Below are 12,439 nucleotides of genomic sequence, written 5' to 3'. Positions count from 1 at the left end.
TCTCCAGCGATGAGTCTTCAGACATCGTGGAGATGCCTGTATAATAATAATAATGTTCCATTTCTTATATTATCATTATCATTCATTTCTTGCTATGTACCCCTAAGGGGTGTTCAAGTTACTATGACAGCATTACTTGAGTTTACATTATCAATCTCCTAACAACCATTTTCCTCACACATCAGTCTGTTACTTGTGACCACTCCAATATTGTCATATCTAACATTTTGTACTTCCAAGGCATTACTGGCTGAATCAATCAAACTAGATCTTGTTCTTTCCTGCCAATTTGGCATCAAACACATGATTTGCTAAGTTTTCTTCTCTTTCTATTTTAGTGGCCATACCACTTGGATTAGGTATGCTAACACACTCTTTAATGCTAGTAATGTCACGTTCCTTTCTAATATCTTCATTTTTAATATGATTCTGCCATTGATGCCATCAGTTCACTCCTCTAAGTTTTCTCTAAACCCTCATATCTGCAGTCTCTAGTCTTTGATCAAGTGCGTTATTTCTAACTCAACTCTCACATTCAAAACTAGTTTGAACACTGTCTTGTATACTACTAGTTTGGTGTTTTGCTAATTTCTCTCTTATTCTATATAAATTTATAAATTTATTCAGCTGGCTACTCACCATACCAGCTTTGCTTATTCTGTTATCTATTTCCAGATTTAACCTGCCATCTTCACAAAAAACTGTGCCTCTATAGCTGTGAAATATTTTACCTCCTCTATAGGATCTCCATTCAGAATGCAGCTGAAGTTTCTATGTTGCTGCCTATTTTCATTGTTTTGGTCTTTTTATTGCTGATTTTCATGCCAAATTTGTTATAGCTGTTATTCAGTTTAGTTTGAGAATCCTGGAGACTAGCAGTAGATGTGTTTAGGAGTACAGCATCATCTGCATAAAGCAAAGAGCTAAGTTGGACATTTCCATTTCTAATACCAGGTCTGATGCCACCTTCTTCCATAATGTGATCCGTATAAATGATGAATAAGAGTGGAGATAATGTGCATTTTTTCTTAACCCTGATTTTACATCAAATCATCTTCCTATATTTCCTTCAGTTCTAACTGATAAATGACATTTTAATTATAAACTGTATTATTCTGTATAATGTTCCATTCACCCCATATAATTTTAAAAGCTTTTCTCTGGACACCTTGTATATGCCTTTTCAAGATCTACAAAACTTGAGTACAGATCCTTGTCATATTCCCATGATTTCTCAACCATTTGTCATAAAGTGAACATCTGATCTTGACAACCTCTTGTTATTCTCCAGGTTTCTCTCCCACAGTCTTTCTCAACCTCTTTTCAAGTATGCTTGCATAAATCTTACCTGGAACTCTTGGTAGAGAAATTCCACTGTAATTCTCACATTCAGTTTTATTCCCTTTTTTTTTTATAGACCAATCATCAGGAATTTGACCTTCTGACTAGGTCCTCTGAATTATGCACTGTAGCCACTCAAAACTTTTACACTTTCATACGTGAGCATTTCTGGTCAAATATCATCTACTGCAGCTGCCTTTTCACATTTCGAGTTTTTGATGGTTTTTTCTGCCTTAAGTATGGATATCTACTCCTCTTTGCATTCCTCTTGAAAATTATCTAGTACAATTCTGTCACTGCTTCGTTTGTTTAACAGTCTTTCAAAGTAATTACTCAAGATATCTAGGATATCCTTATCTTCCGTTTTCATGTCGTCTTACCATCTTTGATTTCTTTTACATTATTCTTTCCTTCATTATGCTTCAGAACATTTTGCCACCTTCCTGATATTTATTTTCCATGGAAAGACCAAGTCTTCCCATGACTTGTTTAGCTACTTTTACACATAGTTTAACTCTCTTACATTTTTCTCTCTGTATTCTTTTGGAACATCTGCCAACTTATTTGCTAGGAACTTTTGGTATGCTTTCTTCTTTTCCAGGACTGCTTCTTTAACTTCTTGTGTCCACCATAGTGTTGTTATTTTTCTTTACTTGCATACAAGTTCACAAAGTTCACTGCATACCTCACTAGCTGAATCAATCAATGTCTTCTTCAGAGTTTGCCACTGAAACTCCAAGTTTTGGTTCTTGTTTTCAGTTTGTTTCATTTTTTCTTCAGTAATGTTTGTATAGCCGAGTCTATAATTTACTTGTAAAAGCTGCACAACTTTAATTCTTTTTAAAACTTTCTTACATAGTGTTCTTTTCAATGTGATATCCATATTTATCCTGGTTAGTACTAAGTAATGGTGTACACTAAGTAATTCTCTGTAGACTTCTGTATCCTGACTAGCATGATGATATCGCTATCAACAATGACATAGTCAGTGAGGCTTTTCTTATTTCTGGTCTTCTCTCCATGTGAACTTGTGCACATGGTGTTAGTAAATTAGTCCATGTCCTGAGCAGAAGTCCAGCAAATACTTACCATTATTATTAGCTTTGCCCTTTTCTCCAAATTTTCCCAAAATGTTCCTGTATGCCTGGTGGGATTCATTTTCTACTCCGCTGTTCAGATCCCCAACAAAGACCACTTTTTCAATTTGCTTTGCCAGCTGCCTGTTCTAATGACAAAAAAATTCTTCCAGTTTTTCCTTAGAAGAACCTTCTGTGGGTCCATTAAGCACAAATAAATTTCATTGTCCATTTTCTCATTTTGAAGTTTGTCCGCATAATTACTTGAAACTGGCATTTCTTATATAAAAGTTTTTTTTTTTTTTTTTTTACATTAATCTTTCCTGCAAAGGAAGGATTAATGCAAGATTACATAGTACTAATGTAATATATTAGTACTGTGTATTGACTAAGAATTAGGTAATCCTGAATCCTGCTTTAGAGATCAGATATAGAACTTTTTCATGCTAATTAAAGGCTCCAAGATGTAAAGTAATCTCATAATGACATTCATAAACATCCATTTGTAGATTTATACTCACAGCCTATTAGAGAGCAGAAATGCTATCCACTCAGTACTCATGCTAACATTATCTGTATCAGTAATTATCTGTATATATAGATGTGTTAATTTACTTTCATTTACACTACTTGAGTTTCAGTGCTCTGCATTATGTCATGCACTCTGAATATTAGTGCTTCTTGAGAGAAGAATTTTGATTTATTATATAGCCCACAAGAGTGGGCTATATAATAAATCAAAATTCTTACATGGTTTAGAGATTATTGCATTTCTCATAATGATGAGGAAAAAAAGTAGCAAAGTGACAAAATGAATCATCATCATTGTGAGAAATATCACATGGTGAATATAAAGATGCCAGTTAGCTAAGTCTAAAAGAAAGTTTCAGGTATATCCCTTGACTTTTTTTGTAAAAGCTAAAGAGACACAAAAGTTTTTATTTTTGTATCTAAAATTTTAGATTTTGGTTAATGTTTCTATATTTGTGCAATGGTATTAGCTTCTTATTTAGGTGATCTGTATTTAGTATCATATTTGATGAGCATATATTTGGTCATCCAAATAGATTACTGTTAGGTGTACTCATGTACAGGATATTATGATAGATCTACCTAATTAACTTTCCATTATTATTTGCTGCATGTCATCTTTATATTAAATGTGAAATTCTAAAGCAAATAAATTAAAATCCAATTTTCTACAACTAAATAATGCTAATGTGTTAATGTACTTATTATGCTTAAATGGCAGTTTTAACTGTTTTTGTAATTATAGCTGTGGCAAAGAAGGTGGATTATTTTGCGTCGTGCATCAAGTAAAGGCCCATGCCGTTTGGAGAAATATGTTGATGAAAGAAGTGCCCGTACTGGAACAGGTCACAAAGTAGCATTATTGACATCTGTTAGCAGTGTGTCTAGAGTTCCATCCAGTGTCAGAAAGCATGCATTTGTTATTTGCTTTCATGATAATTCTACAAAATGTATGGCTTGTGACTCAGGTTAGTGTTAACACTTAAGATTACATAACAAAATTAAAACATGAGGTTCTGATGCTAGTCTACCCATACTATTCACAAAATGTTCAAAAATAGTAAAACTAATGTTATTGCTTCTAATATTAGCACTTGTTCTTTTTAATTGTGTATGGAAATGTGTTACAGCATGATGATTTATTGTTAAGGAAGATCTTAACACTTTGTTGAACATTAGTAATGTTATAACAGACTTCTCCAAGATTGATGACTGCTTATAATTATTAGTGGTTATGTATGGTTAAGTTTTTATTCGTGTTCGTAAAATCATAAATTTCAGCTGTTGTGTTTAGTAGTGTACCTTCCCTGTTAGTTAAAAAAAATGAACTTTCTGAATTAAAAAAAAAAAAAAAATCAGATGTGGAGTTATAATTACAACACACAAAATATAAACAAATCAAGCCATTATCAGAGGTTCTTTTATAACTTTATAAAGAATGTAAGTAAATAATAAAACTAATATACACATCTTATCCAGTCCCTCACTATAAATCATTCTTCTCTGATAACTGGTTGCTTTATGACAAACTATCACTAGCTAGTTGTTAATCATTATGCCCTTTAGGTGGTAGATGACTTTTATTGGAAGCCTGATGCAACTTATAAAAATTCTATGTTGGGTTTCTAGAGTAGAGCTTCTAGATTATCAGATAGCTGGACCTCCCTTGGTTTTAAATATACTATAAGTTTAAAACTATTTGTGGGTGGATTGGCATAAAAAAAATAAAAATCATAGGAATGACTAGTTTGCCACATAACCAAGATATTGAGCTATTTAAGTAGCAGGATGACATTTCTTCTTTATGTAATTATTGTTCAGTAATCAAATTTTTAGCCTAAAAGGAGGAGATAAAATGGTGTAGATTTGAAGATAACTGAAGCAGATTGGATGATTATGAAGTCTTTGAGCTGACCATGGAAGTCTACAATGCTGATGAAACTGATGCTCAGACCAGCACAATGTTTAGTGTAGTACACTAAACTTTAGTGAAGTCCAGTTGGTTGGCACGAACCAAATCTAAACTTACATAATATGCAAGTTTGGACTTAGTGAAGATTGACCAAGACTATAACTCCAACACTATACCTCAGAGGAGAAAGAGGGTTTTACCAGACGATAGAGCATAAAATTTTACGTATGCGGATAACATAACTCCAAAATTGGAGTTATAGGGTTTTCCCAGAAAATCCACGATATTCACATCGATGGGCTTGTAATTGTTATTGGCCCTGGCTATATCCATCAACTGATAGGGTATTAATTATACCATCAGACAGTAAGAAACTTCTTAGGTGTGAATTATGTAGGCAAGAGTTGAATTGTGGTGAGGAAAGACCAAGTGTTTGGTATTAGATAGTAGATTTGTGACTTTCTCACCCATGAAAGATTATAAACCTATAGTGCTTTAGCACTATGAATGGACTAAGAAATTTCTTAAAATCAAATTATTTTTATTAATTTTGGTTACATAATCCAGAAACCCTGCTCTAGAGACTACACATGGAATTTTATCAAGCCACTTTAGGTCCCAATAAGCAGGGACACTAACTGGTCTCACATTAGTCAATGAAATTTATCTCCCACTTCAGGACATTTTACAAACATCTATGTCTACTGCAGGATTGGAACCTCTGCCTGTTGGTTGGAGAGCAGTTAACTACTTGGCCAACCAGACTAACAGTGAAACCACGTTTTATTTTATATTTTATCATACATTAAAGAATATAATACCATCTCTTTGTCTGTTGGAATCATGAAATAGCCAAAAACATATTTGACTTTTGGTCCACTTTATATTTCTAGTTTATAACCCTCCCTCTTCTACTGTGCAATATGAATGTTTTCAGAGTCAGATCAGACAGGAGAGACTCGACATTTCTTCTTTTGGCTTTGAAATAGTTATTATGCGGAATTGGCTGCTAATCAAACATAGCACTTCAAGAGTTTTCCTATAGCTGCCTGGAGGGAATCCATAGTAGATCTGTGATGTATGCTTGTAAGGAAGCAGCATAACCAGCACACCCATAACCACAGATTTGCAGGTAGTTGGCTGAAACTAATCATGTGTGTGTGACTTAGTAAAAAGAATTCATATTCCATTGTCCCTTCCAATTTCATTGCACACTAAACATCAACCATGAGAAGCCACGCAAAGAGATGGAATATATGCAGGTAAATCACCTTCAAGATCCACTTCACAAATTATTGTGGTCTTAGTTTCATTCTCACTGATATCACTTCCCTCTTTACTGTGCAAAACTGCATCTACTTTTCCTAAGAAAATCAAATTTCAGCTTCTTGAGCACTGATCTCATTTTTCCAAATTACACACTCTTACATTATTTTTTCATCAACGGTAGCATTTGTTCATATGTTCACTCTGATATATATATATATATATATATATATATATATATATAAAATGTCGGTGTCTGAAACTTCCCTCTTTTATTGACTGTCTGCAGTTAAAACTCTCTCTTTCTCATTATGTTAAATTAATTTTCTGTCTTGATCACAATACCATCACCTTACACTTTGAACTTCTTGATTTCCTTTCTTTGAACGTTTTCCAATTTCTTTTTACTGTTAGTATTTTCTGTGGAGATTTTAATGTTCACAACTCTAGCTGCTGATCTCTACTGTTTTCTAATAGAAATATTTGTACTGAATGCATCATCTGAGGGGGGGGGGGATTACTGATATGGAAACATCCATTCTCCATTCTGCTTTAATTCCTCATCACTTATTGATATATAGGGGCCATGGCCTGAAAGAAGTGTGTGAAGGCCAAACACAAGAGGAATCAACATTTTGTAGTTGGCTTTCATTGACATCTCTGTCTTTCTCTTCTTTTTATACTGATCATCAAAATAGTTGCAAGTAAATTATGAATACATCCAAAACCGATTTTGAAAGGTCAAAAGCAGGAATGAACTTTGCATTGCATAAATTTCAGTCACGCTTTCTGGTCTTTCAAAACCTTTGGTTCTAACTTTTGTCTCACTCTGCCTCCATATCTTTTATACTCAGATGATTGTATTGTTTCATTAATCATGGAAAAGCTAGCTTCCTGGCTTATTACTTTTTTCCACTTCTTCCATTAATGATTTTACCATTCCAGACACACAAGCTCTCACTGTCACCTTATTTTTTATGAGAAAGAGATCAGAAATATTGGTTACTTAAGCATTTCCTAGTTCTTCATAGCATTTCTCTGTTCTGAAGAGGTTTTTCTCCAGAATTACTCTTGTTCTGTGTTGCCTTTTATTTTCTCCTGCTCCACTGGTATCTACCTTGCAGTTTCAAAATTAGTTAGTATTCAGCTTGTTCCTAAAAATATTGATAAATGGTTAGCATCAAATTACTGTCTGGTTTTTTCCTCAGGACTGAATTCTTTGTCAAGTGTTGGTGAAAACATTAGCCGACAACTTGAACTGCTACCTGGCAACCTCTCCAGCTGCTGATATTAATTCTTCTACTGTATCAGCAAGGCTTCTTGCTTATGTCGCCCACCCTTGGAAAAAATGCCACAGAGAAGTTTGAGATATCAAGTGGTTGCTCTTGATATCTAAGGCATTTGATTGCATTTGGCACAAACGTATTAATTCTCCATCATAAGGCATGGTGTGCTTTGACTTCTGCACTAGTTTTCTCTCTGATCATACACTGCATGATATAGTTGATGTACTTTTGCTCCCTTCAAGTGACGGTAAGGTTCCACTATCACTCTAGTTAGAGGCTTTTCCCATCTAGTTGGAGGTCTACTGGGTTTTCTCTTGGTTGATCTTGAGTACCAGTTTGTGACATGGTAGGTCTGCCTGTTGTTGTTGTTGAGCCTTGCAATATGACCTGCCCACCGTGTTTCGTTGTCATATATGGTTTTCCCTACTTCTTTTACTCTGGTTAATTTTCTGATAGTTGTATTTGTTATGTAGTCTTTTTTACTTATCCATAAGATTCTTCTTTCCATGGCATGTGGATGTTTTGAAGGCTAAGTTCCTCTTTTTGCATGGTGCTTCAAGTTTTGGAGGCATGAGAGAGAGGTAGGAGCAGGAAAGAGCAGAATTTATGCCTAACAGCCTTAACAAGGGACCAGAAGGCATGACTGCTGGTCGAGCTGGAGGCAAGTGTATTGCATTTCATTCTTATGAAGTCTGCTTGGAAATCATTGATAACTTTTTTTTTACACTTTTTTGCTGTTGTGTAAGCATGAATGAGAAGCTGGAATTTTCAATTTAAGCCATTGAATATAAGCTGCATTTTTTTGAGAACTAGAGCTTGGATATGGGTTGGAGGTTTGCAGTGGAGTGGGGAATAAAGGCTCTTGTTCCATTGAGGATTATTTCAGTTATTAGTTCAATGCAAATGTTTGGATTAAAAGAGAAAAGCAGTAATTTGACCATGGAAAAGAGGCATAAAAGTTCTGGTGGTCATTCTAGGTGGCACAATTATAGTGCCATGGGATATGAGGCTGAGATTGGCTGGGAGAAGGACGAACTGTAGAGAAGACTTCAATAAGATTGTGGTCAGAATTGTCAAGGTGATAGCAAACATCCCCAGTGTATTTGGAGGGAAAGCTAGTTAAGAAAAGGTCCAGAGTGTTGTAAGAATGATGAGAATTGTCTGGTATTCTGGTTTGTAGAGTAACTATTTGTGACTGATGACAAATAATTCAATTCCCTTCCAGCTTGATCTGTGCAGTTGGAGTAGGAGAGCCAGTTTGTGTTATGGACATTAAAGTCCCCAAGGAGGACAATCTCAGAAGTTGGTTAATTAGTTTGTAAGAAATCAATTTTTCGTGATAGGTAGTTAAAACAGACAGCATGATTGTCTGAGTTAAGGGAGAAAATTAATGCAGAAAATGAAGGCTGTATAGTGAGGTAAGGACATTGGATAATCTTTGATAAGGGATATCCGATTTTACAAAAGCACATGTTCCTCCCTTTTTTTTTTTGTAGAATGCATCATGTAGGATGTACTTGGGACAGTTGAGGTGGATTGGGCTGTTACCATGGAGGATGCTAATTGATTTTCTATTAGGAAAAAGAGACCAGGTTTTGATGGCTGTAGGCTTCATTACTTTAAGAGCACTGAGATGATGAGAGCAACTGGTTGACTGTTTTATGGTAGACACTTAGTTAAGACTCTTTTTTTGGAATTGGATGTTATGAACGTGCTTCCATGTTGTGGTATGGATACCTGAGTGTAATATAAAGTCTTTCAATAACTACTGTTAGAATTTCTGCACTGTCCAAAGAATTGCACCAGCCTTGCAATGTTGGCTGTGAAGAGTGCCACTAACAGAAGAAGGCTGGTGCAATTCTTTGGATAATTGTAATATTATTGATTTGGATAATATTGTAATTGTAATTGTAGTTGTAATAACACTTCCCAAGATTGGAATTCAGCCACCTGTTATTTTCACCACGCTAAAAACACTTAGGATCAATAGGGTGTGCGTGTATTTCTGTATTAACCATGCTGTGTTAGGACACAACAGCTTGTGAGGACTGAAGGCATGCCTCTGCCATAATCCTAGGAGAACACAAAGTGATGTCGCAAGAGATGATCATTTCTCCAAAAATGATGTCACGCATATTAACTGATGACCTGGGGTTGAGAGCCTATCGTTGTTCTACTGGACACCTTTTAACACCAGAACTTTATGTGGTAGAGTGATAAAATCAAAGGCACTTCTCTGGCAGTATGCAAACAACAGACACAGATATCCCCTTCACAGATGAGAAGATTTTCACCATTGGAGAGTCGTTTAACTTCCAAAATGATCGGTAACCTGCTTTGTCGCACAGCACATGCCATAGCACTCAGGTTTCAGGGAGGTCATCACCCTGCATCAGGGATGGTTTGGGAGGGGGAGATGTATCAATGGATATCCAAGTTGCATTTCTGCGAGAAAGGTCAAAACCTTCATAAAAGTGTATCGAGATGGTGTACTGGAACCTGTGGTATGGCCCCTGAACAACACCTTGTTTCATGGAAGGTAGGCAACGGGCCTTCCCGCGGGACTCAGTCCCTGCACACAAGGCAAGGACTAGGGAACTTGTTGTTGGAGGGAAATATGCCCAACCCCATATCACTATCTGATGGGCCATCTGGAAGTCCCAACCTGAATCTGTTGGACTTCAAATTGTAGTTGGAGCTAGCGAGAATAGCCTGCAACAAATGACACCCTAGCATTGTCAGCCTGAAGGTGCATGAAGCCAAAAGTGGGATTTTCAAACATTGAGTGCTACTATATGTATGTTATACATGTGGTTTGTATGTGCTGAAAGCTGTAAATGATTTATTGATAGATTAAAGGTTTAGGTACTGTTCCAGTTGTAACAGTATTTATGGGTAGACTAGGTAGTGTAGAAGCGATGTGCTCATCTCTTGATCAAGATTAATGGGATACGATAGGTTTAGAAGCTTTTTTTGGCATTGAGATTGTTCAAGATCCTTTAAATGTGTTTCTGACTGAAGGACACATGAGGCACAATGTAGTGTACCTTATAAAGTACAAGATGATTTAGTTCGTCATTTGTGTAGGAGTTGGATGAGAAGAATAATGCTAGGATTCAGCTTTATCTTTAGTTAATGTTCCATTTATGACATTCAGGTGTGATAGATAGAGATATGGGGAGCACAGATGGACAGAATTGCATCCATGAGCTTTTGCAAAGGAGGATCAGTACGCACAATTGTCATTGGTGCAGGAGGTGAGTTTATTACATTTTAACTCTTTCCAAGTCTGACTTAGCATGATTGTTTTGCAAGTGTCACATGCTTTATTGCAGAATATAACCCAAGCTGGAGTTTTTGTTTCAAGCCACTTAAGCTGTTTTTTGAGATTGCCTTGGAAAACTATAGCTTGGATGTTGGATGGCAGTTTTGAACAGAGTGGGGGGGTATGAAGTTCTCATTTCAACATGGATAATATCTCTAACAAGATGAGAAGTATCTAGAGAGCAGAAACATTAGTCTTATAATGGAAAGTAGGATTAAATGTCTTGGAACTTTTTCCCACTGGGCATTGTTGTAGCATCAAATGACATGTATTTGTGATCTGAATTACTAAGAGGAATGTTCATCTCAACTGTGTACCTGGAAGGAGAACTGGTTAAGAAAAGTTCCAGGGTGTTGGGTGAATCAAGGAGATTGTTGAGTATGCTGGTTGGTAGATGGACTGTTTAAGTCATTGCTTACATATCTTCCCATGAATTATGGAAATGGTGGCTATTCAGGCCAGTTTAGACCTTTGTTGAGGTCTCAGTGGGAACAGATCTTTGCAGATACTGAGAGCTAAATCAGTGGTAAAAGTAGTTATCCTTGTCATGATACATGGCATTATACATGCCCGAAGGGAATTGTGTGATGCTTTATGGCTTGCTTGGCCAGTTCAACATGAAGTCATCATTTCTACATATACAAGTAGCCTTTTGTGAAAAGGTAAAAACAAGAATATAATTTCTTGTTACATGTTTCATTTACTTCATATAATAATAAAAAAAACTTGCTACAGAATATTCTGATATCACCAGTTAATTTCTTTAGAGAATATTGGTTCACTAAATGAACCAGCTACTGCTTTGAGATGGAACCAAGACTACTTACACGGCATAGCCTACATATAGAAATATTAATGAGAGATATATACCACAGAATGACTGCATCCACTGAGGCTGCAATTATTAAATTTTTCTTTTGATTAAGTAACTTTCTTTGTGTTGCAATATGTGTTATCAGTAATGTGTAAATAGAACTTTTCTCCTTGCTAATAGATCTTGATGCTGACACTTGGGTAAAGCTACTTGTGCAGGAATCTCTAGTTCCCCAACCTGGTCTTGCTACTGGAGAGCCTGATGTACTTAGTCCAGGAATTCAGAAAGAACTGCAAGGTATGAGGCTTTTGTACCTTAGCAACTTTTCATTTTAATATACATTATTTATAACATGATGCATTATTCTATGTAAAATTTATTTCCCATGACAAGTAATATTAAAAATCACTTGTTCAGTGAAGTGTTGAAATATTTTTATTAATAAGTTTTGCTACCCTGTCCATACTTAGGGTTGAATTTTGCCTCTGTATGTACATTCACATACATGCCAAAGCTATGCATTGGCTAATATAATTTAGGTGAAATTTGGTATTTAGGATCATTACTAAAATTGTGTTAACCTGTTCAAGCCAATTAGAAGTTATCAGAATCAGAATTTCATTTTAAAACATATAGTTGAGAAATCATGGGGAATATAACTAGAATCTGTGTTTAAGTTTTGTATATCTGGAAAAAGCATATGACAAAGTGTCCAGAGAAGAGCTGTTCAAAATGCTACAGTTATATGGAGTGAATGGGACATGTTGGGCAATTCAGTCTATATTTGAGTTGTTAGTAGTTAGAATTGACAGAGGTCTTGGAATGATGGTTTGATGTTAAATCAGGTGCGAGATAAGGATACACATTATCTCTGTTATTCATCATCTG

The 12,439-nt window shown here is 35.6% G+C and overlaps 1 protein-coding gene across 2 annotated transcripts in view; it reads left to right on the top strand.

Moving 5' to 3' along the window:
* LOC150096546 (docking protein 5-like) overlaps positions 1–12,439 on the top strand; it is an 86,916-nt gene that overhangs the window by 53,848 nt on the left and 20,629 nt on the right. For both annotated transcript variants that reach the window (XM_090407935.1, XM_090407936.1), the window contains 2 exons: positions 3,694–3,916; positions 11,732–11,848. In XM_090407935.1, the coding sequence (XP_090264061.1) occupies positions 3,694–3,916; positions 11,732–11,848 (340 nt within the window). The remainder of the gene's footprint in view (positions 1–3,693; positions 3,917–11,731; positions 11,849–12,439) is intronic.

Source organism: Typopeltis vanoorti, chromosome 18 (assembly GCF_054136105.1).
Source record: "Typopeltis vanoorti isolate ZY-2024b chromosome 18, IOZ_Tvanoo_1.0, whole genome shotgun sequence".
Classification (NCBI taxonomy): domain Eukaryota; kingdom Metazoa; phylum Arthropoda; class Arachnida; order Uropygi; family Thelyphonidae; genus Typopeltis; species Typopeltis vanoorti.
The sequence above is the reverse complement of the archived record's forward strand: the minus strand, read 5'-3'. Positions and strand labels throughout refer to the sequence as shown.